Genomic DNA, 26731 nt, shown 5'->3' with positions numbered 1-26731 from the left:
TTATATGAGAGGGTATTGATTGAGAGGGTGAAGGCAAAGGCATGTACAGAGCATCAGATTGGGGAAGAGCAGTGTGGTTTCAGAAGTGGTAGAGGATGTGTGGATCAGGTGTTTGCTTTGAAGAATGTATGTGAGAAGTACTTAGAAAAGCAAATGGATTTGTATGTAGCATTTAAGGATCTGGAGAAGGCATATGATAAGAGTTGATAGAGATGCTCTGTGGAAGGTATTAAGAATATATGGTGTGGGAGGCAAGTTGTTGGAAGCAGTGAAAAGCTTTTATCGAGGATGTAAGGCATGTGTACGTGTAGGAAGAGAGGAAAGTGATTGGTTCTCAGTGAATGTAGGTTTGCGGCAGGGGTGTGTGATGTCTCCATGGTTGTTTAATTTGTTTATGGATTGGGTTGTTAGGGAGGTGAATGCAAGAGTTTTGGAAAGAGGGGCAAGTATGCAGTCTGTTGTGGATGAGAGAGCTTGGGAAGTGAGTCAGTTGTTGTTCGCTGATGATACAGCGCTGGTGGCTGATTCATGTGAGAAACTGCAGAAGCTGGTGACTGAGTTTGGTAAAGTGTGTGAAAGAAGAAAGTTAAGAGCAAATGTGAATAAGAGCAAGGTTATTAGGTACAGTAAGGTTGAGAGTCAAGTCAATTGGGAGGTAAGTTTGAATGGAGAAAAACTTGAGAAAGTAAAGTGTTTTAGCTATCTGGGAGTGGATCTGGCAGCGGAAGGAACCATGGAAGTGGAAGTGAATCATAGGGTGGGGAAGGGGGAGAAAATTCTGGGAGCCTTGAAGAATGTGTGGAAGTCGAGAACATTATCTCGGAAACAAAAATGGGTATGTTTGAAGGAATAGCGGTTCCAACAATGTTGTATGGTTGCGAGGCATGGGCTATGGATAGAGTTGTCCGCAGGAGGGTGGATGTGCTGGAAATGAGATGGTTGAGGACAATATGTGGCGTGAGATGGTTTGATCGAGTCAGTAATAATAGGGAAGAGAGATGTGTGGAAATAAAAAGAGTGTGGTTAAGAGAGCAGAAGAGGGTGTTTTGAAATGGTTTGGTCACATGGAGAGAATGAGTGAGGAAAGATTGACCAAGAGGATATATGTGTCAGAGGTGGGGGGAACGAGGAGAAGTGGGAGACCCTATTGGAGGTGGAAAGATGAAGTGAAAAAGATTTTGAGTGATCGGGGCCTGAACATGCAGGAAGGTGAAAGGTGCGCAAGGAATGGAGTCAATTGGAACAATGTGGTATACCGAGGTCGACGTGCTGTCAATGGATTGAACCAGGGCATGTGAAGCGTCTGGGATAAATCATGGAAAGTTCTGTGGGGCCTGGATGTGGAAAGGGAGTTGTGGTTTCGGTGCATTATTACATGACAGCTAGAGACTGAGTGTGAACGAATGTGCCCTTTGTTGTCTTTTCCTAGTGCTACCTCGCACACATGAGGGGGGAGGGGGTTGTTATTCCATGTGTGGCGAGGTGGCGATGGGTACAAATAAAGGCAGACAGTATGAATTATGTGCATGTGTATATATGTATATGTCTGTGTGTGTATATATATGTGTACATTGAGATGTATAGGCATGTATATTTGTGTGTGTGGACGTGTATGTATATACATGTGTATGGGCGTGGGTTGGGCCATTCTTTCTTGTGTTTCCTTGCGCTACCTCGCTAACGCGGGAAACAGTGACAAAGCAAAATAGATGAAGGCAAGTAAGTATGAATATGTACATGTTCAGGCCCTGATCACTCAAAATCTTTTTTGCTCCATCTTTCCACCTCCAATTTGGTCTCCCACTTCTCCTCGTTCCCTCCACCTCCGACACATATATCCTCTTGGTCAATCTTTCCTCACTCATTCTCTCCATGTGCCCAAACCATTTCAAAACACTCTTCTACTCTCTCAACCATGATCTTTTTATTTCCACACATCTCTCTTACCCTTACATTACTTAGTCAGTCAAACCACCTCACAAAACATATTGTCCTCAAACAACTCATTTCCAGCACATCCACGCTCCTGCGCAAAACTCTATCCATATATATATATATATATTTTTTTTGCTTTGATGCTGTCTCCCGCGTTTGCGAGGTAGTGCAAGGAGACAGACGAAAGAAATGGCCCAACTCACCCCCATACACATATATATACATACACGTCCCCACACGCAAATATACATACCTACACAGCTTTCCATGGTTTACCCCAGATGCTTCAAGCATCATGCCCTGATTCAATCCACTGACAGCACGTCAGCCCCAGTATACCACATCGATCCAATTCACTGTATTCCTTGCCCTCCTTTCACCCTCCTGCATGTTCAGGCCCCCATCGCACAAAATCTTTTTCACTCCATCTTTCCACCTCCAATTTGGTCTCCCACTTCTCCTCGTTCCCTCCACCTCCGACACATATATCCTCTTGGTCAATCTTTCCTCACTCATTCTCTCCATGTGCCCAAACCATTTCAAAACACCCTCTTCTGCTCTCTCAACCACACTCTTTTTATTTCCACACATCTCTCATACCCTTATGTTACTTACTCGATCAAACCACCTCACACCACACATTGTCCTCAAACATCTCATTTTCAGCACATACACCCTCCTGCGCACAACTCTATCCATAGCCCACGCCTCGCAACCATACAACATTGTTGGAACCACTATTCCTTCAAACATACCCATTTTTGCTTTCCGAGATAATGTTCTCAACTTCCACACATTCTTTAAGGCTCCCAGGATTTTCGCCCCCTCCCCCACCCTATGATCCACTTCCGCTTCCATGGTTCCATCCATTGCCAGATCCACTCCCAGATATCTAAAACACTTTACTTCCTCCAGTTTTTCTCCATTCAAACTTACCTCCCAATTGACTTGACCCTCAACCCTACTGTACCTAATAACCTTGCTCTTATTCACATTAACTCTTAACTTTCTTTCACACACTTTACCAAACTCAGTCACCAGCTTCTGCAGTTTCTCACATGAATCAGCCACCAGTGATGTATCATCAGCGAACAACAAATGACTCACTTCCCAAGCTCTCTCATCCACAACAGACTTCATACTTGCCCCTCTTTCCAAAACTCTTGTATTCGGCTCCATAACAACCCCATCCATAAACAAATCAAACATATATATATATATATATATATATATATATATATATATATATATATATTCTTTTTTGCTTTGTCGCTGTATCCCGCGTTTGCGAGGTAGCGCAAGGAAACAGACGAAAGAAATGGCCCAACCCACCCCCATACACATGTATATACATACACGTCCACACACGCAAATATACATACCTACACAGCTTTCCATGGTTTACCCAAGACGCTTCACATGCCCCAATTCAATCCACTGACAGGACGTCAACCCCGGTATACCACATCGATCCAATTCACTCTATTCCTTGCCCTCCTTTCACCCTCCTGCATGTTCAGGCCCCGATCAGACAAAATCTTTTTCACTCCATCTTTCCCCCTCCAATTTGGTCTCCCTCTTCTCCTCGTTCCCTCCACCTCCGACACATATATCCTCTTGGTCAATCTTTCCTCACTCATTCTCTCCATGTGCCCAAACCATTTCAAAACACCCTCTTCTGCTCTCTCAACCACGCTCTTTTTATTTCCACACATCTCTCTTACCCTTACGTTACTTACTCGATCAAACCACCTCACACCACACATTGTCCTCAAACATCTCATTTCCAGCACATCCATCCTCCTGCGCACAACTCTATCCATAGCCCACGCCTTGCAACCATACAACATTGTTGGAACCATTATTCCTTCAAACATACCCATTTTTGCTTTCCGACATAATGTTCTCGACTTCCACACATTCTTCAACACTCCCAGAATTTTCGCCCCCTCCCCCACCCTATGATCCACTTCCGCTTCCATGGTTCCATCCGCTGCCAGATCCACTCCCAGATATCTAAGACACTTCACTTCCTCCAGTTTTTCTCCATTCAAACTCACCTCCCAATTGACTTGACCCTCAACCCTACTGTACCTAATAACCTTGCTCTTATTCACATTTACTCTTAACTTTCTTCTTTCACACACTTTACCAAACTCAGTCACCAGCTTCTGCAGTTTCTCACATGAATCAGCCAACAGCGCTGTATCATCAGCGAACAACAACTGACTCACTTCCCAAGCTCTCTCATCCCCAACAGACTTCATACTTGCCCCTCTTTCCAAAACTCTTGCATTCACCTCCCTAACAACCCAATCCATAAACAAATTAAACAACCATGGAGACATCACACACCCCTGCCGCAAACCTACATTCACTGAGAACCAATCACTTTCCTCTCTTCCTACACGTACACATGCCTTACATCCTCGATAAAAACTTTTCACTGCTTCTAACAACTTGCCTCCCACACCATATATTCTTAATACCTTCCACAGAGCATCTCTATCAACTCTATCATATGCCTTCTCCAGATCCATAAATGCTACATACAAATCCATTTGTTTTTCTAAGTATTTCTTACATACATTCTTCAAAGCAAACACCTGATCCACACATCCTCTACCACTTCTGAAACCACACTGCTCTTCCCCAATCTGATGCTCTGTACATGCCTTCACCCTCTCAATCAATACCCTCCCATATAATTTACCAGGAATACTCAACAAACTTATACCTCTGTATCCCCTTTGCCTTTGTACAATGGCACTATGCACGCATTCCGCCAATCCTCAGGCACCTCACCATGAGTCATACATACATTAAATAACCTTACCAACCAGTCAACAATACAGTCACCCCCTTTTTTAATAAATTCCACTGCAATATCATCCAAACCTGCTGCCTTGCCGGCTTTCATCTTCCGCAAAGCTTTTACTACCTCTTCTCTGTTTACCAAATCATTTTCCCTAACCCTCTCACTTTGCACACCACCTCGACCAAAACACCCTATATCTGCCACTCTATCATCAAACACATTCAACAAACCTATACAAACTTATACCTCTGTAATTTGAGCACTCACTCTTATCCCCTTTGCCTTTGTACAGTGGCACTATGCAAGCATTCCACCAATCCTTAGGCACCTCACCATGAGTCATACATACATTAAATAACCTTACCAACCAGTCAACAATACAGTCACACCCTTTTTTAATAGATTCCACTGCAATACCATGCAAACCTGCTGCCTTGCTGGCTTTCATCTTCCGAAAAGCTTTTACTACCTCTTCTCTGTTTACCAAATCATTTTCCCTAACCCTCTCACTTTGCACACCACCTCGACCAAAACACCATATATCTGCCATTCTATCATCAAACACATTCAACAAACCTTCAAAATAGTCACTCCATCTCCTTCTCACATCACCACTACTTGTTATCACCTCCCCATTTACGCCCTTCACTGAAGATCCCATTTGCTCCCTTGTCTTATGCACTTTATTTACCTCCTTCCAGAACATCTTTTTATTCTCCCTAAAATTTAATGATACTCTCTCACCCTAACTCTCATTTGCCCTTGTTTTCACCTCTTGCACCTTTCTCTTGACCTCCTGCCTCTTTCTTTTATACATCTCCCACTCAATTGCATTTTTTCCCTGCAAAAATCGTCCAAATGCCTCTCTCTTCTCTTTCACTAATACTCTTACTTCTTCATCCCACCACTCACTACCCTTTCTAATCTGCCCACCTCCCATGCTTCTGATGCCACAAGCATCTTTTGCGCAAGCCATCACTTCTTCCCTAAATACATCCCATTCCTCCCCCACTCCCCTTACTTCCATTGTTCTCACCTTTGTCCATTCTGTACTCAGTCTCTCCTGGTACTTCCTCACACAAGTCTCCTTCCCAAGCTCACTTACTCTCACCACCCTCTTCACCCCAACATTCACTCTTCTTTTCTGAAAACCCATACAAATCTTCACCTTAGCCTCCACAAGATAGTGATCAGACATCCCTCCAGTTGCACCTCTCAGCACATTAACATTTAAAAGTCTCTCTTTCGCGCGCCTGTCTATTAACACGTAATCCAATAATGCTCTCTGGCCATCTCTCCTACTTACATACGTATACTTATGTATATCTCGCTTTTTAAACCAGGTATTCCCAATCACCAGCACTTTTTCAGCACATAAATCTACAAGCTCTTCACCATTTCCATTTACAACACTGAACACCCCATGTATACCAATTATTCCCTCAACTGCCACATTACTCACCTTTACATTGAAGTCACCCATCACTATAACCCGGTCTCGTGCATCAAAACCACTAACACACTCATTCAGCTACTCCCAAAACACTTGCCTCTCATGATCTTTCTTCTCATGCCCAGATGCATATGCACCAATAATCACCCATCTCTCTCCATCAACTTTCAGTTTTACTCATATTAATCGAGAATTTACTTTCTTACATTCTATCACATACTCCCACAACTCCTGTTTCAGGAGTACTGCTACTCCTTCCCTTGCTCTTGTCCTCTCACTAACCCCTGACTTTACTCCCAAGACATTCCCAAACCACTCTTCCCCTTTACAATTGAGCTTCGTTTCACTCAGAGCCAAAACATCCAGGTTCCTTTCCTCAAACATACTACCTATCTCTCCTTTTTTCACATCTTGGTTACATCCACACACATTTAGACACCCTAATCTGAGTCTATATATATATATATATATATATATTGAAGGCATGTACAGAGCATCAGACTGGGGAAGAGCAGTTTGGTTTCAGAAGTGGTAGAGGATGTGTGGATCAGGTGTTTGCTTTCAAGAATGTATGTGAGAAATACTTAGAAAAGCAAATGGATTTGTATGTAGCATTTATGGATCTGGAGAAGGCATATGATAGAGTTGATATAGATGCTCTGTGGAAGGTATTAAAAATATATGGTGTGGAAGGCAAGTTGTTAGAAGCAGTGAAAATTTTTCTCAAGGATGTAAGGCATGTGTACGTGTATGAAGAGAGGAAAGTAATTGGTTTTCAGTGAATGCAGGTTTGCTGCAGGGGTGTGTGATGTCTCCATGGTTGTTTAATTTGTTTATGGATAGGTTTGTTAGGGAGGTGAATGCCAGAGTTGTGCTATTTCATGTGTGGTGGGGTAGTGATGGGAATGAACGAAGGCAGCAAGTATTAATATTTATGTATATGTAGAAATGTATAGGTATGTATATGTGTGTGAGTGGGAGTGTATGTATATACGTGTGTATGTGGGTGGGTAGGTTCCATTCTTTCGCCTGTTTCTCTGCACTACCTCACTAATGCGGGAGACAGCAACAAAGTATAATAAAAGAAATAAATAAAATATCAAATGGTTTTCTATGTGAAGAACTTGCTTAAAAGTATTCTCAAAAACTTATCAACATGACTACTCATCTATCATGTGTGATGCACCGTAACCACAGCTACATATCCACATCCAGGCCCCACAAAACTTTCCATGGTTTACCCCAGATGCTTCACATGCCCTGGTTCAGTCCACTGACAGCACGTCAACCCCAGTATACTACATCATTCCAATTCACTCTACTCCTTGCACACCTTTCACCCTCCTGTACATTCAGGCCCTGATAGCTCAAAATCTTTTTCACTCCATCTTTCCACCTCCAATTCGGTCTCCCACTTCTCTATGTTTCCTCCACCAATGACACATATATCCTCTTTGTCAATCTTTCTCACTCATTCTCTTCATATGTCCAAACCACTTCAACATAACCTCACCTACTCTCTCAACCACACTCTTTTTTATCACCACACATCTCCCTTACCCTTTCATTACTTAGGAGAGGTACTACACAAAGACAGAAGAACTAAAAATACAACAAATTGGTTTTGTTGTTACCAAGAAAACAAATTATTGACAACCTTTCCATACAACAGACTTAACCCTTTTCATAATCTGATGCAGGAATTTTAATATAAACTTCTTTCAGCATGTCCTTATTTTGTGAATCATGATGGTGCCAGAAGAGAAAGGACTTACTGTATGTAATATAATAACATTTCACTTTAAAACAAAACTTAATGAATCACCTACCTTCCCAAAATAAAGATAAAGTTCATTCTCAATCTCTGTAGCAAGAATTTTTATATCATCTTCACTCAGCTTATCAAATTCCTTTTTTGCATCTTGACAGCGCTTGATGAGACAGTCTGCAAGGGTTTTTCTGATATTACTTCTTACTTCTTCTGGATCTGGCTTCTTTTTCTCTGCAGATGTTGGCTTATTCTGATTCTGGAAATAATGTATTTTCATGAGAAACTTCAATTCAAGGTTTTACATACATCAGCTGAAAAGTCAGAGCTAGATTTATTAGTATATGGGTCAGATGTCCCCTGCCACAAAATAATTTCAGAAAAGTTTCTATTCTACAAAATATTTTTCCAAAGCTGGTCTTTAATCTGATGTCCTAGAGTATGGAAACTCGCATGGTTCAGAAAAAAAATGTCCTTGTTCAGCAAAACTTTTTTTTTTTTTTTTTTTTTTTTATACTATCCGCCATTTCCCGCGACAGCGAGGTAGCGTTAAGAACAGAGGACTGGGCCTTTGAGGAAATATCCTCACCTGGCCCTCTTCTCTGTTCCTTCTTTTGGAAAATTAAAAAAAAAAGAAAAAAAACTGACACTAGTGTCAAGTGCTGTGTTTGTTTGAATACTCAATGGTTAGCCAGTGTACCTAGTGAATGCTATCAGTATGCAGGTATCTCAATTCATGCAATAATTACATTCTTGAAAATTGTTGGGATAAATAAAAAAAAAAATGTGGAAATCACACAACGTAAATAATAGACATTAAGGGTTTTGTTATCAATAAATCAGTGCCAAATATTACGACATTCAAAAACTACCATATACACATACTAAGAAATATAAAATATTTTAATGCACATAATGTCCAATGATATCATTCATTTCACTTGATCGCCATTTCCTGCATCAGCGAGGCAGTGCCAGGAAAGATGAACAGCCCATCTACTCATATACACATATATATATATACATAAATGCATAAACATACTATGAATTTCCATAAATAAAGGCAGAAAATAACAAAACTATAAAACTTATGTTTACTATTCCTGATCCTGAATTGCTTGCTGGTGTTAAATGAAAGGGAGGAGGTGAGTGGAGGAGTAACTGGGAAAAGGAGTTGTATAGGTCAAATGATGTAGTTGGCAAAGGTGGTGGTGATGGTCAAATGGGTTCAGCTATTATGTCATTAGATGTTGAAGGCTGGTCCTCCTAATGACAGTCCTCTTCCCTCAAAAATAAATCTTGTGTGTTGAGTTTAGCCTTCACAGTCTTCTCTATATGGATTTCTTTCCAGCACCCAATGCCAACAAGGACATTTCAGGCCACTATGCTCTGTGTTTGCATCATCCTTGTTATGTATAGTGAGAGCAAGGTCAAAGTAGTAAAAAGTTTCAGCTAACCTCTTGCTAGTGTGAGAACACACTTGCTTGACCTCCCCTTCTTCTACCACAACCTCCACCTGGTGTTCCTTCTCCACTTGAAGATCTTCACTCAAGAGCTCTTCCTTATGTGATTCTAGCAATTCTTCCACATCATCCTATTCAACCTCGTCAGAGCATATTTTTTCTTACCATTTCCACAATGAGGGTATGCCTTCTTGATATGTCAATGTTGACATCAAAACCCTAGAAGCCATGAACAAACTGAGGACAAAGCATCCACAAAACATTTCGTTCATGCAAACACATGTGATCTTCCAGGCCTCACCAAAATCATGATGACATCCCTAATGGTGAAAGACTTCCAGAATTCCTTCATTCATTTGGTCATTCTCTGTAGCCTTCACAAGCTTTGCAAATGTTCTCCGTACATATGCCTTTAAAGTACATCATCCAATGGTCCACTGGGTGAATTAAAGATGGGACTGTTAGGGAGAAGAAAGACTACTTTGACATTCTCACTAAGATCCTGCATTGGAGGTCGATGCCCAGGGGCATTACTGATAAGAAAGAGAATCTTGAAACATATATTCTCCTTTGAACATTATTCCTTCAGCTCTAAAAGGAGCTTTGCAGCAAAACAATAACAGAAAACATTACCTGTTATCCATCCCTTTAGATTAGAATGACAATAGACAGGCAAAAACTGCTTTGAGTATCCCTTAAGAGCCCTGGAATTTTCTGAATGGTAGACCATTAATGGTTTAAGCATGCTATCACCTTCAGTGTTGCCCCCCACAAGCAGTGTTAGATGATTCAAGGCAGCTTTGAATCCTGATGCATTCTTCTCGTCATGGGAAAATTACATTCTTGGAGACATCCACTTCCAAAATAATTTGCTCTGGTCCACATTAAAAATCTACTTGGATCTGGATGATGGTCTTCAGGTTTCCCAGAAAATTTTCTATCGCAACACCACCAGCAGAAGCAGTCTTACCAGTCAACTTGATGTGGTAATTGTAGTGTTTTCTAGAATTTGCAAACCAATCAGAACTTGCTTGAAATTCACAGTCTCTTCTTCAGCAAACAAATCATCATTTACACTCTGGTGCCTCTGCTTGCATAACAAGCATGCTAGCAAGAACATTTTCATAAGTGAGGTGTTTAATCCATGAGCTCAACATTCAATCAATTTCTTCCAAAATCAAATTTCAGGAATATGAGGTCTGAGATGCACTGATCAAAATTCCACCTTTTGGCACTATCCCTGATCTTCTCTGCACTGTCACAAATAGTCCATACAATAGATTCACAAAGTTCAATGGCACACTTAATATCAGCTGTTCATTCACCTCTCTCTTAACATTTGAACATATCCATTTTAAACTCACTGGTGATGGCCTTATGCTTCTTACACCCCAAGAGAACAAATGGGAACACTGGTGCAGGGAAAAATGGGGAGGTAATAACTAGTAGTGATGAAGTGAGGATATGGAGTGAGTATTTTGAAGGCCTCCTGAATGTGTTTGATGATACAGTGGCAGATATCTGTGTTTGGTAGGGGTGGTGTGCGAAGTGGTAGGGTTAGGGAGAATGGTTTAGTGAACAGAGAAGAGGTAGTGAAAGCTTTGCGGACGATGAAAGCTGGCAAGGCAGCAGGTTTGGATGGTATTGCAGTGGAACTCACTAAAAAAGGGGGTGACTGTGTTGTTGATTGGTTGGTAAGGATATTCAATGTATGTATGGATCATGGTGAAGTGCCTGAGGATTGGCAGAATGCATGCACAGTGCCATTGTACAAAGGCAAGGGGGGATAAAGGTGAAGTGTTCAAATTACCGAGGCATAAGTGTGTTGAGTATTCCTGGGAAATTATATGGGAGGGTATTGATTGAGAGGGTGAAGGCATGTACAGAGCATCAAACTGGGGAAGAGCAGCGTGGTTTCAGAAGTGGTAAAGGATGTGGGAATGAATATAAGAAATACTTAGAAAAGCAAATGGATTTGTATGTAGCATTTATGGATCTGGAGAAGTCATATGATAGGGTTGATAGAGGTGCTTTGTGGTAAGTTTTAAGAGTATATGGTGTGGGAGGTAAGCTGCTAGAAGCAGTGAAAAGTTTTTATTGAGGATGTAAGGCACGTGTACGAGTAGGGAGAGAGGAAAGTGATTGGTTCCCAGTGAATGTTGGTTTGTGGCAGGGGTGCATGATGTCTCCATGGATTGTTTAATTTATTTATGAATGGAGTGGTTAGGGAGGTGAATGCAAGAGTTCTGGAGAGAGGGCAAGTATGAAGTCTGTTGTGGATGAGAGGACTTGGGAAGTGAGTCAGTTGTTGTTCGCTGATGATACAGAGCTGGTAGCTGATTCAGGTGAGAAACTGCAGAAGTGGTGACTGAGTTTGGTAAAGTGTGTGAAAGAAGAAAGTTTAGAGTAATGTGAATAGGAGCAAAGTTATCAAGTTCAATAGGGTTGAGGGGCAAGTTAATTGGAGGTAAGTCTGAATGGAGAAAAACTGGAGGAAGTGAAGTATTTTAGATATGTGGTAGTCGACTTAGCTGCAGCTGAGACCATGGCAGAAGAAGTGAGTCACAGGGTGAGGGAGGAGGCGAAGGTTCTGGGAACGTTGAAGAATGTGTGGAAAGCAAGAATGTTATTTCAGAGCAAGAATGGGTATATTTGAAGGGATAGCGGTTCCAACAATGTTATAAGGCATGGGCTATAGATAGGGGTGTGCAAAGAAGGGTGGATGTGTTGGAAAGGAGACGTTTGAGGACAATATGTGGTGCGAGGTGGTTTAAGCGAGTAAGTAATGAAAGGGTAAGAGGGATGTGTGGCAATAAAAAAAAGTGGTTGACAGAGCAGAAGAGGGTGCATTGAAATGGTTTGGACACAGGGAGAGAATGAGTGAGGAAGATTGACAAAGAAGATATGTGTCTATGAGGTGGAGTGAAAAAGAAGTGGGAGACCAAATTGGAGGTGGAAGGATGGAGTGAAAAAGATTTTGAGTGAGTGGGGTCTGAACATACACAAGAGTGAAAGGCATGCAAGGAGTGAATAGGAATGATGTGGTATACCGGGGTGGACATGCTGTCAATGGATTGAACCAGGGCATGTAAAGTGTCTGGGGTAAACAATGGAAAGTTTTGTGGGGCCTGGATGTGGAAAAGGAGCTGTGGTTTGGGTGCATAACACATGAGAGCTAGAGACTGAGTGTGAACAAATGTGGCCTTTTTGTCTTTCCCTTGCGTGTGTGTGTGTGTGTGTGCTATTTCATGTAAGGCAGAGTGGTGACAGGCATGGATGAAGACAGCAAGTATGAATATGTACAAGTGTGTATATGTATATGTCTGTGTATATGTATAGGTATGAATATGTGCATGTGTGGGAGTTTATGTATATACATGTGTATGTGGGTGGGCCATTCTTTTGTATGTTTTCTTGCGCTACCTCGCTGATGCGGGAGATGGTGATTAAGTATAATAGACACAAATTCATGTTCATGCTACAATTAGGGTTCATGAAATCTACTAAAAAAATGTAACAGAATAATATATAAAATAATTATTAAGAATAAGAAACTAATTTAAACTAGCATCCTGTTGCTTTGACATCTACCATTCCCAAAGATTTTGAATCCCTCCTCAGTTCCTATATCCTTAGACATTACTGAATCCTACAGTATGGTTTCTGTAAAGCAAAATCCACTGATAATATTCTTTCATATCTTAAGAATGTCTGGTCATCATCCCTTAAGGAATTTGGGAAATCCGATGTAGTTGTCCTTGGCATATCCAAAGCTTTTGACAGGGCATGGCATCAGGGTCTCTATGCTCTCCTTTTCTGGCTTCCCTCCCTCACTTAGCAACCTTATACCAAGCTTCCTCTCTGGCCAATCTATCTCTGTGATTGTTGGCGGATCAGCCTCCCTCCCTCCTTTTCTCCATCAACAGCAGTGTCCCTCAAGGTTTTGTCCAGTCCCCTACACTTTTTCACCTCTTTATCAACAAATAACCAAGTGCACTCACACGCTGACAACACTGCATTCCTCCACATCCTTTAATTCTGTGCTATCTTCTCTCACTTCATCTGCATCTCAGCACAACTTCCCAAATAAACTCAGACCTGGACAGGATATTCCAGTGGAGTAAACAAAATCTGGTTGTCTAAAGCCTTCGAGACCCAGTTTCTACCAATGTATCTATCAAAAATTCCTCACAACTGTAATATCCACAATTTCTTGGAAAAAAAACACTTTACAGAAATAACTAAGTCTACCTCTAAGAAACTGGGAGTCCTGTTCAGATGTCCAAGTTTCTTTTTTCTGAACAGTCACTTCCTCTATACAATGGACCGAACTGGTCTTGTATGGAGTACTGCTTTCACACCTGGGGCAGTTCTGGCTATGCACCCTTACTTGGCAAGTTGATTCCAAAGTTGTTTAACATAACTTCTCCCAGGCTAACCTCAAAGCCTGACCTGCTTGCCCTAAGCTGCAATGTTAGTTCACTTTCCCTCTTCAATTAGTGTTACTTTGGTCTTTGTTACCAAGAGCTGGCTTGCTTGTGTGCCCCCACCACTAGTTAGACCAAGTAATACTCAGCAAGCTGCTGTGTCACATGATTACTGCATGGCCATTGGTAACTCAAGGGTGGGCCATTTTGATGATTGTTTCTTTCCCTACATCTTGAATCAAGCTTTGGAACTCTTTACTCTCTCATGTCTTTCCCAATAACTATGAGCTGGCACATTTTAAAAGACAGGTTTTTCACTTCCTCCAAAATTTGGAAATATTTCCTTCTGTCTCTTCTTTTTCCTTACATAATCCTCTCTATATTTCAATTACAGCCCAGCATCTGTGACTGGAACATCCAACGTGGAGAGAGAGAATGTTATTATATTATCAAAGAAGAAATCACTTCACAATGAGATCAGCAACAGCTGGCCACTGCTAAAATGTACGAAAATAATAAAAGAAAGAAAAGTGAATGTTATTATGAAATCAAATAAGTGGTTGATTATGAAATCAAATAAGTGGTTGCCTCCTTTCATGAGTTCAGCCATGGTCAACTACTGTAACTGTAGGTACACGGCTAAAGGAGAGACTTGTTTCTGTAGGGGTACATATGTACATTTATGTTACACTTACAGTTCAGGCATTTTACTGCAAAATGTAACAGAACAACATACCAAACAATTATTAAGACTAAAAAACTAAGAAAAAATTAAGAATTTTAGTGAAATAAAAAAAAAGTGAGGAAGAAAAGTGATCACTTCCTCATGATGCCAATTTCAGCGTTGGTCAGCAGTTATGACAGCATGTAATTTACTGAGAAAGATAATAAAACAAAAAGAATAAGAAACAAAGCAAATGTAAGAAATGCTAATAAATAATCAACTTTAGTTCTGCATCATTTAAGCTAGCAATACAGCATCAATTCAGCATGGTATATTTGCAGGGTCAAAATCAGAGCTTAAGTCTTTAACTTGACTGTATCCTTCCTCATCCAGACAAATTATGACATATTGAGACCTCACAACGGATTCTCAGAATAGGTCTCTCCCTGAAGACAAGTTCAATCATGCCAAATGTAAGTATGTTACACTTACTGTTCTCAAGATTTGCAATTAAATACAAGCTTGAGAAATGCGCTTTATTATAAAAAAAAAAAAAGAGGGGAGGGTGCTGAATATGGTGCTGGTACATCCATTACCTATGACTTTAACCAGGAGAAAAATCTTTAAATGCTATACTGAAAGTGACTACAACTGAGACATGCATTGTTCCAGGTATTTACTTACTGCACTGAATCAATAACAAAACAGAATATCAATATCATACAGCACAATACTGTAATAGAAAGAAAACTTATCCTACACTCACCATAAGCAGATACTGCACTGTACTTCTTACTGTCTAAGGACCACAGACTATGAAGCTGTCAGTCTCACATCAGCCTATCTCTACATACTCTATTACTAGATTATCATTGTATCAATTTGGATTAGGAATCTAATGGCTCAACTAGTTTTCTGTTTTACAGTACTGTATTTCCCTATACCTTAGTATTGTCAATTGTAACTCCATCCTTTATACTTTTTTCATTGAGGTGCTCGAGATGATGTATCATTTTATTTTCATTTTATTACATAAATATTTGTAAATCAACCACATATTTTGTCATAATTGTTATATTCTTTAAAACAAAAAGCTGTATTCCCTACGGAACACTTCGCCAGAATATACTTCGTATAATAATTCCTCACATGTCATAGAAGGCGACTAAAGGGGATGGGAGCGGTGGGCTGGAAACCCTCCCATCCTTGTATTTGAACTTTCTAAAAGGGGAAACAGAAGAAGGAGTCATGCAGGGAGTGCTCATCCTCCTCAAAGGCTCACACTGGGGTGTCTAAATGTGTGTGGATGTAACCAAGATGAGAAAAAAGGAGAGATAGGTAGGTGTTTGAGGAAAGGAACCTGGATGTTTTGGCTCTGAGTGAAACAAAGCTCAAGGGTAAAGGGGAAGAGTGGTTTGGGAATGTCTTGGGAGTAAAGTCAGGGGTTAGTGAGAGGACAAGAGCAAGGGAAGGAGTAGCACTACTCCTGAAATAGGAGTGGTGGGAGTATGTAATAGAGTGTAAGAAAGTAAACTCTAGATTGATATGGGTAAAACTGAAAGTTGATGGAGAGAGATGGGTGATTATTGGTGCATATGCACCTGGGCATGAGAAGAAAGATCATGAGAGGCAAGTGTTTTGGGACCAGTTGAGTGAGTGTATTAGTAGTTTTGATGCATGAGACCAGGTTATAGTGAAGGGTGATCTGAATGCAAAGGTGAGTAATGTGGCAGTTGAGGGAATAATTGGTGTACATGGGGTGTTCAGTGTTGTAAATGGAAATAGTGAAGAGCTTGTAGATTTATATGCTGAAAAAGGACTGGTGATTGGGAATACCTGGTTTAAAAAGAGAGATATACATAAGTATACGGATGTAAGTAGGAGAGATGGCCAGAGAGCGTTATTGGATTATGTGTTGATAGGCGTGTGAGAGATACTTTTGGATGTTAATTTGCTGATAGGTGCAACTGGAGGGATGTCTAATCATTATCTTGTGGAGGCAAAGGTGAAGATTTGTAGAGGTTTTCAGAAAAAAAGAGAGAATGTTGGGGTGAAGAGAGTGGCGAGAAAAGTGAGCTTGGGAAGGAGACTTGTGTGAGGAAGTACCAGGAGGGATTGAGTAGAGAAAGGAAAAAGGTGAGAACAAAGGATGTAAGGGGAGTGGGGGAGGAATGGGATGTATTTAGGGAAGCAGTGATGGCTTGCGCAAAAGATGCTTGTGGCATGAGAAGCGTGGGAGGTGGGCAGATTAGAAAGGGTAGTGAGTGGTGGGATGAAGAAGTAAGATTAGCAGCGAAAGAGAAGAGAGAGGCATTTGGACGATTTTTGCAGGGAAATAATGCAAATGAGTGGGAGATGTATAAAAGAAAGAGACAGAGGTCAAGAGAAAGGTGCAAAAGGTGAATTTCAGGGAAAATGAAAAGATATATTGGAAGGAGGTAAATAAAGTGCTTAAGATAAGGGAACAAATGGGAACTTCAGTGAAGGGGGCTAATGGGGAAGTGATAACAAGTAGTGGTGATGTGAGAAGATGGAGTGAGTATTCTAAAGGTTTGTTGAATGTGTTTAATGATAGAGTGGCAGATATAGGGTGTTTTGGTCGACGTGGTGTGCAAAGTGAGAGGGTTAGGGAAAATGATTTGGTAAACAGAAAAGAGGTAGTAAAAGCTTTGCGGAAGATGAAATTCGGCAAGGCAGCGGGCTTGGATGGTACTGCAATGGAATTTATTAAAAAAGGGGTGACTGTATTGTTGACTGGTTGGTAAGGTTATCTAACGTATGTATGACTCATGGTGAGGTGCCTGAGGATTGGAGGAATGCTTGCATAGTGCCACTGTACAAAGGCAAGGGTTATGGATAAAAGTAAGTGCTCAAATTACAGAGGTATAAGTTTGTTGAGTATTCCTGGGAAATTATATGGGAGGGTATTGATTGAAAGGGTGAAGGCATGTACAGAGCATCAGATTGGGAAGGAGCAGTGTGGTTTCAGAAGTGGTAGAGGATGTGTGGATCAGGTGTTTGCTTTGAAGAATGTATGTGAGAAATACTTAGAAAAGCAAATGGATTTGTATGTAGCACTTATGGATCTGGAGAAGGCATATGATAGAGTTGATAGAGATGCTCTGTGGAAGGTATTAAGAATATATGGTGTGGGAGGCAAGTTGTTAGAAGCAGTGAAAAGTTTTTATCAAGGATGTAAGGCATGTGTACGTGTAGTTAGAGAGGAAAGTGATTGGTTCTCAGTGAATGTAGGTTTGCGGCAGGGGTGTGTGATGTCTCCATGGTTGTTTAATTTGTTTATAGATGGGGTTGTTAGGGAGGTGAATGCAAGAGTTTTGGAAAGAGGGGCAAGTATGAAGTCTGTTGTGGATGAGAGAGCTTGGGAAGTGAGTTAGTTGTTGTTCGCTGATGATACAGCGCTGGTGGCTGATTCATGTGAGAAACTGCAGAAGCTGGTGACTGAGTTTGGTAAAGTGTGTGAAAAAAGAAAGTTAAGAGTAAATGTGAATAAGAGCAAGGTTATTAGGTACAGTAGGGTTGAGGGTCAAGTCAATTGGGAGGTAAGTTTGAATGGAGAAAAACTGGAGGAAGTAAAGTGTTTTAGATATCTGGGAGTGGATCTGGCAGCGGATGGAACCATGGAAGCGGAAGTGAATCATAGGGTGGGGGAGGGGGCGAAAATCCTGGGAGCCTTGAAGAATGTGTGGAAGTCGAGAACATTATCTCGGAAAGCAAAAATGGGTATGTTTGAAGGAATAGTGGTTCCAACAATGTTGTATGGTTGCGAGGCGTGGGCTATGGATAGAGTTGTGCGCAGGAGGGTGAATGTGCTGGAAATGAGATGTTTGAGGACAATGTGTGGTGTGAGGTGGTTTGATCGAGTAAGTAATGTAAGGGTAAGAGAGATGTGTGGAAATAAAAAGAGCATGGTTGAGAGAGCAGAAGAGGGTGTTTTGAAATGGTTTGGGCACATGGAGAATGAGTGAGGAAAGATTGACCAAGAGGATATATGTGTCGGAGGTGGAGGGAACGAGGAGAAGTGGGAGACCAAATTGGAGGTGGAAAGATGAGTGAAAAGCTAACTAGTTTGAAATCAAAATTAATATTGATATTGTTTAGCTTGTTGACTAAATCTACATTGTTCATGAAAGTTGTTCATGAACAATGTAGCTTTAGTCAACATGCTAAACAAAATTAATATTAATTTTGATTTCAAACTAGTTAGCTTTGATGTTTCCTCACTTTTCACTAAAGTTCCAGTTGATGACCTTTTAGAATATTTATTTGATGTCTTGGATGATATTCAATTACCTGTTTCAAAGTCTAATTTCATTGAACTGATAAAATTGTGTATAAAAGACTGTGTATTTCGATTTAATGGAGATTATTATGCTCAAAAATTTGGAATGGCAATGGGTAACCCTCTTTCACCTGTACTAAGTAATCTTTATATGCAATTTTTTGAAACAAAATTACTAAAGGATATCTTACCTTCTAATGCAATTTGGTTTAGGTATGTAGATGATGTTCTTTGTGTTTGGCCAACAAATGAAAATTTACAAATATTTCTCCCCTTACTTAACAATTTAGTACATTCCATCAAATTTACTGTAGAAAATGAAAATAATGGTATGTTACCATTTTTAGATTGCATGATCCATAGACAAGGAAACAAGTTTAAGTTTAGCATATACAGAAAACCCACCAATGTATGCTCATATATCCATTATCACTCATCTCAACATGACAGAGTTAAATCATCATCATTTCAATCTATGTTCCTAAGGGCATTACGTATTTGCAGTCCAGAGTTTATTGATGATGAGTTTGAGAAGATATATTCCATTGGATCTAAGTTAAAGTACCCTAGATCTTTCATTGATAAATCCCTTAAGTTAGCAAAGAAATAATTTTATAGAGTTGAGCCCAAACCTCCCATTGACACCAAGAATCTTTTAGTTCTCCCTTTTAATAATAATTTCACTTTGCTTCCCATGTTGCTTAAATCCTTTAATCTAATGTAAATGTTGCCTTTAGCAACAATAATACTATAAAGAATATCTTAATCAGGAATTCACCAGAAAATTCTCTTGGTTGCATCTATAAAGTTCCTTGTGGAAACTGTGAGAAATATTATGTTGGTCAGACTGGTAAGGATCTTTCTGTTAGACTTAAGCAACATAAACATAGTATAAGAACGGGACAAGAATCAAATGCCTTGTTTAATCATGTTAAAAACTATGATCATTGTATTGACTGGAGTAATGCCATTTCAGTTGTTAACTCTAACTCTATTACCAAGAGAAATATCATTGAATCTTCTATCATTAAATACACAAAGAATTATAATCTTAATATTAGTGATGGTCTGTACAAATTAGATAACTTTATTGTTGATAAGATTTGTAAAATGATAAGTTTATGAACGCTCATTGTATGTTTTGGATAATCACGTTTACCAAATGGCGTCCTAGCTTCGTCTCTTCGATGTATATCAACTTCGTCTCTTCGATGTATATCAACTGACTGTTATATTCCTCTCTTGTGTCTCCCCTGATGATGTGATTATTACACGAAAGTGCACTTGGGAACTTTTCGTGTTTCATTTTCCCCGTGGACTCATAGGAATATATATATATATATTTACTTTTGTTTTATCATACTTTGTCACTGTCTCCCGTGTTAGCGAGATAGCGCAAGGAAACACAAGAAAGAATGGCCCAACCCACCCACATACACATGCATAAACATAAACGTCCACACAAGCACATATACATACCTATACATCTCAACATATACATATATATATACACACACAGACATATACATATATATACATGTACATAATTCACATTTGCTGCCTTTATTCACTCCTGTCGCCATCCCGCCACACATGAAATGGCAACCTCCTCCCCCCATACATGTGCAAGGTAGTGCTAGGAAAAGACAACAAAGGCCCAATTCGTCCACACTCAGTCTCTAGCTGTCATGTATAATGCACCCAAACCAAACCTCCCTTTCCACATCCAGGCACCACAAAACTTTCCATGGTTTACCCCAGATGCTTCACATGTCCTGGTTCAATCCATTGACAGCACGTTGACACTAGTATACCACATCATTCCAATTCACTCTATTCCTTGCACTCCTTTCACCCTCCTGCATGTTCAGGCCCTGTTCACTCAGAATATTTTTCACTCCATCTTTCCACCTCCAATTTGGTCTCCCACTTCTCCTCGTTCCCTCCACCTCTGACACATATATCCTCTTGGTCAATCTTTCCTCACTCATTCTCTCCATGTGACCAAACCATTTCAAAACACCCTCTTCTGCTCTCTCAACCACGCTCTTTTTATTACCACACATCTCTCTTACTCTATTATTACTTACTCAATCAAACCACCTCACACCACATATTGTCCTCAAACATCTCCTCCGCATAACTCTATAGCCTAAACCTAGCAACCATATAACATTGTTGGAACCAATATTCCTTCAAACATACCCATTTTTGCTTTCCAGGATAATGTCGCCTTCCATACATTTTCCAATGCTCCCAGAACTTTCGCCCTCTCCCCCACCCTATGATTCACTTCCGCTTCCATGGTTCCATCCACTGCCAAATCCACTCTCAGATATCTAAAACACTTCACTTCCTCCAGTTTCTCTCCCTTCAAACTTTCCTCCCAATTGACTTGTCCCTCAACCCTATTGTACTTAATAACCTTGCTCTTATTCACATTTACTCTCAGCTTTCTTCTTTCACACACTTTACCAAACTCACTCACCAGCTTCAGCAGCGCTGTATTATCAGCGAAAAACAACTGACTCACTTCCCAAGCTCTCTCATCCACAACAGACTGCATACTTGCACCTCTTTTCAAAACTCTTGCATTCACCTCCCTAACAACCCAATCCATAAACAAATTAAAACAACCATGGAGACATCACGCACCTCTGCTGCAAACCAACATTCACTGAGAACCAATCACTTTCCTCTCTTCCTACTCGTACACATGCCTCACATCCTCGATAAAAACTTTTCACTGCTTCCAATAACTTGCCTCCCACACCATATATTCTTAATACCTTCCACAGAGCATCTCTATCAACTCTATCATATGCCTTCTCCAGATCCATAAATGCTACATACAAATCCAATTTTTTCTAAGTATTTCTCACATACATTTTTCAAAGCAAACACCTGAGTGTGAATATGTACATGTGTATATATGTATATGTCTGTGTATGTATATGTAAGTATACGTTGAAATGTATAGGTATGTATATGTGTGAGTGGGCGTTTATGTATACACATGTGTACATGTGTATGTGGTTGTGGTCTGTTTCCTTGCGCTACCTCGCTAATGCAAGAGACAGTGACAAAGTATAATAAAAATATATATCATTACATTATCATACTCTGTCGCTGTCTCCTACGTCAGCCAGGTAGCGCAAGGAAACAGACAAAAGAATGGTCCAACCCACCCACATACACATGTATATACATACACGTCCACACATGCACATATACATACCTATACATATATACTATATTTTTTTTTTACTATACTTTGTCGCTGTCTCCCGCGTTTGCGAGGTAGCGCAAGGAAACAGACGAAAGAAATGGCCCAACCCACCCCCATACACATGTATATACATACGTCCACACACGCAAATATACATACCTACACAGCTTTCCATGGTTTACCCCAAACGCTTCACATGCCTTGATTCAATCCACTGACAGCACGTCAACCCCGGTATACCACATCGCTCCAATTCACTCTATTCCTTGCCCTCCTTTCACCCTCCTGCATGTTCAGGCCCCGATCACTCAAAATCTTTTTCACTCCATCTTTCCACCTCCAATTTGGTCTCCCTCTTCTCCTCGTTCCCTCCACCTCCGACACATATATCCTCTTGGTCAATCTTTCCTCACTCATTCTCTCCATGTGCCCAAACCACTTCAAAACACCCTCTTCTGCTCTCTCAACCACGCTCTTTTTATTTCCACACATCTCTCTTACCCTTACGTTACTCACTCGATCAAACCACCTCACACCACACATTGTCCTCAAACATCTCATTTCCAGCACATCCATCCTCCTGCGCACAACTCTATCCATAGCCCACGCCTCGCAACCATACAACATTGTTGGAACCACTATTCCTTCAAACATACCCATTTTTGCTTTCCGAGATAATGTTCTCGACTTCCACACATTTTCAAGGCCCCCAGAATTTTCGCCCCCTCCCCCACCCTATGATCCACTTCCGCTTCCATGGTTCCATCTGCTGCCAGATCCACTCCCAGATATCTAAAACACTTCACTTCCTCCAGTTTTTCTCCATTCAAACTCACCTCCCAATTGACTTGACCCTCAACCCTACTGTACCTAATAACCTTGCTCTTATTCACATTTACTCTTAACTTTCTTCTTCCACACACTTTACCAAACTCAGTCACCAGCTTCTGCAGTTTCTCACATGAATCAGCCACCAGCGCTGTATCATCAGCGAACAACAACTGACTCACTTCCCAAGCTCTCTCATCCCCAACAGACTTCATACTTGCCCCTCTTTCCAAAACTCTTGCATTTACCTCCCTAACAACCCCATCCATAAACAAATTAAACAACCATGGAGACATCACACACCCCTGCCGCAAACCTACATTCACTGAGAACCAATCACTTTCCTCTCTTCCTACACGTACACATGCCTTACATCCTCGATAAAAACTTTTCACTGCTTCTAACAACTTTCCTCCCACACCATATATTCTTAATACCTTCCACAGAGCATCTCTATCAACTCTATCATATGCCTTCTCCAGATCCATAAATGCTACATACAAATCCATTTGCTTTTCTAAGTATTTCTCACATATTCTTCAAAGCAAACACCTGATCCACACATCCTCTACCACTTCTGAAACCACACTGCTCTTCCCCAATCTGATGCTCTGTACATGCTTTCACCCTCTCAATCAATACCCTCCCATATAATTTACCAGGAATACTCAACAAACTTATACCTCTGTAATTTGAGCACTCACTCTTATCCCCTTTGCCTTTGTACAATGGCACTATGCAAGCATTCCGCCAATCCTCAGGCACCTCACCATGAGTCATACATTAAATAACCTTACCAACCAGTCAACAATACAGTCACCCCCTTTTTTAATAAATTCCAATGCAATACCATCCAAACCTGCTGCCTTGCCGGCTTTCATCTTCCGCAAAGCTTTCACTACCTCTTCTCTGTTTACCAAATCATTTTCCCTAACCCTCTCACTTTGCACACCACCTCGACCAAAACACCCATATCTGCCACTCTATCATCATACACATTCAACAAACCTTCAAAATACTCACTCCATCTCCTTCTCACATCACCACTACTTGTTATCACCTCCCCATTTGCGCCCTTCACTGAAGTTCCCATTTGCTCCCTTGTCTTACGCACTTTATTTACCTCCTTCCAGAACATCTTTTTATTCTCCCTAAAATTTAATGATACTCTCTCACCCCAACTGTCATTTGCCCTTTTTTTCACCTTATATACACATGTATATAATTCATACTGTCTGCCCTTATTCATTCCTGTCGCCACCCCGCCACACATAAAATGACAGCTACCTCCCCCCTGCATGTGCGCGAGGTAGCACTACGTATAGACAACAAAGGCAACATTCGTTCACATTCGGTCTCTAGCTGAATGTGAACCACAGCTCCCTTTCCACATCAAGGCCCCACAAAACTTTCCACGGTTTACCCCAGATGCTTCACATGCCCTGGTTCAATCTACTGACGGCACTTCGACCCCGATATACCACATCATTCCAATTCACTCTATTCCTTGCACACCTTTCATCATCCTGCATGTTCAGGTCCTGATCACTCAAAATCTTTTTCACTCCATCTTTCCACCTCCAATTTGGTCTCCCACTTCTCCTCATTCCCTCCACCTATGACACATATATCCTCTTTGTCAATCTTTCCTCACTCATTCTCTTCATGTGAACAAACCATTTCAATACACCTTCTGCTCTCTCAACCACACTCTTTTTATTACCAAACATCTCTCTTACCCTTTCATTACTTACTCGTTCAAACCATCTCACAACACATATTGTCCTCACATATCTCATTTCCAACACATCCACCCTCCTCCGCACAACCCTTATCTATAGCCCATGCCTCATATCCATACAACATTGTTGGAACCGCTATTCCTTAAAACAAACATACCCATTTTTGCTTTCTGAGATAATGTTCATGCCTTCCACACATTCTTCAATGCTCCTAGAACTGTCACCCCTCCTCCACCCTGTGACTCTCTTCAGTTTCCATGGTTCCATCCGCTGCCAGATCCACTCACAGATATCTAAAACACTTCACTTCCTCCAATATTTCTCCATTCAAACGTACCTCCCAGTTGACTTGTCCCTCAACCCTACTGTACCTAATAACCTTGCTCTTATTCACATTTACTCTCAGCTTTCTTCTTTCACACACTTTACCAAACTCAGTCACCAGCTTCTATAGTTTCTCACCTGAATCAGCCACGAGAGCTGTATCATCAGCGAACAACAACTAACTCACTTCCCAAGCACTCTCATCCACAACAGACTGCATACTTGCCCCACTCTTCAAAATGTTTGCATTTACCTCACTAACAACCCCATCCATAAAAAAATGAAAACCATCCCTGCCACAAACCGACATTCGCTGAGAACCAATCATTCTCCTCTCTTCCTACTCGTACATATGCCTTACATCCTCGATAAAAACTTTTCACTGCTTCTAGCAACTTGCCTCCCACACAACATGCTCTTAATACCTTCCAAAGAGCATCTCTATCAACTCTATCATATGCCTTCTCCAGATCCATAAATGCTACATACAAATCCATTTGTTTTTCCAAGTATTTCTCACAAACATTCTTCAAAGCAAACACCTGATCCACACATTGTCTACCACTTCTGAAACCACAATGCTCTTCCCCAATCTGATGCTCTGTACATGCCTTCACCCTCTCAATCAATACCCTCCCATATAATTTCCCAGGAATACTCAACAAACTTATACCTCTGAAATTTGAGCACTCACCTTTATCCCCTTTGCCTTTGTACCATGGTACTATGCATGCATTCCGCCAATCCTCAGGTACTTCAACATGAGCCATACATACATCAAATATCCTTACCAACCAGTAAACAATACAGTCACCCCCTTTTTTAATAAATTCCACTGCAATGCCATCCAAACCCACTGTCTTGCCGGCTTTCATCTTCCGCAAAACTTTCAATGCCTCTTCTCTGTTTAACAAATCATTCACCCTAACCCTCTCACTTTGCACATCACCTCGACCAAAACACCCTATATCCGCCACTCTATCATCAAACACATTCAACAAAACTTCAAAATACTCACTCTATCTCCTTCTCACATCACCACTACTTGTTATTACTTAACTCTTTGCCCCCTTCACCGATGTTCCCATTTGTTCTCTTATCTTACACACTTTATTTACCTCCTTCCAAAACAACTTTTTATTCTCCCTAAAATCTAATGATACTCTCTCACCCCAACTCTCATTTGCCCTCTTTTTCACCTCTTGCACCTTTCTCTTGACCTCCTGCCTCTTTCTTATATACATCTCCCACTCATTTGCACTATTTTCCTGCAAAAATCGTCCAAATGCCTCTCTCTTCTCTTTCACTAATAATCTTACTTCTTCATCACACCACTCACTACCCTTTCTAATCTGCCCACCTCCCACAATTCTCATGCCACAAGCATCTTTTGTGCAAGCCATCATTGCTTCCCTAAATACATCCCATTCCTATCCCACTCTCCCTATGTCCTTTGCTCTCACCTTTTTCCATTCTGTACTCAATATTTCCTGGTACTTCCTCACACAAGTCTCCTTCCCAAGCTCACTTACTCTCACCACTCTCTTCACTCCAACATTCTCTCTTCTTTTCTGAAAACCTCTACAAATCCTGAACCAGGAGTTGTGGGAGTATGTGATAGAGTGTAAGAAAGTAAATTCTAGATTGATATGGGTAAAACTGAAAGTTGATGGAGAGAGATGGGTGATTATTGGTGCATATGCACCTGGGCATGAGAAGAAAGATCATGAGAGGCAAGTGTTTTGGGAGTAGGTAAATGAGTGTGTTAGTGGTTTTGATG

The 26731-nt window shown here is 40.8% G+C and overlaps 1 protein-coding gene across 3 annotated transcripts in view; it reads right to left on the bottom strand.

Moving 5' to 3' along the window:
• The window catches only part of pps (protein partner of snf), a 424574-nt gene that overhangs the window by 5655 nt on the left and 392188 nt on the right, over positions 1–26731 (bottom strand). For all 3 annotated transcript variants that reach the window (XM_071664264.1, XM_071664265.1, XM_071664266.1), the window contains one exon: positions 8036–8233. In XM_071664264.1, the coding sequence (XP_071520365.1) occupies positions 8036–8233 (198 nt within the window). The remainder of the gene's footprint in view (positions 1–8035; positions 8234–26731) is intronic.

The sequence above is a fragment of the Panulirus ornatus genome, chromosome 8 (genome assembly GCF_036320965.1).
Source record: "Panulirus ornatus isolate Po-2019 chromosome 8, ASM3632096v1, whole genome shotgun sequence".
In the NCBI taxonomy this organism is placed as follows: Eukaryota; Metazoa; Arthropoda; class Malacostraca; order Decapoda; family Palinuridae; genus Panulirus; species Panulirus ornatus.
Note: the sequence above shows the minus strand (reverse complement) of the source record. Positions and strands in the feature narration are given on the sequence as shown.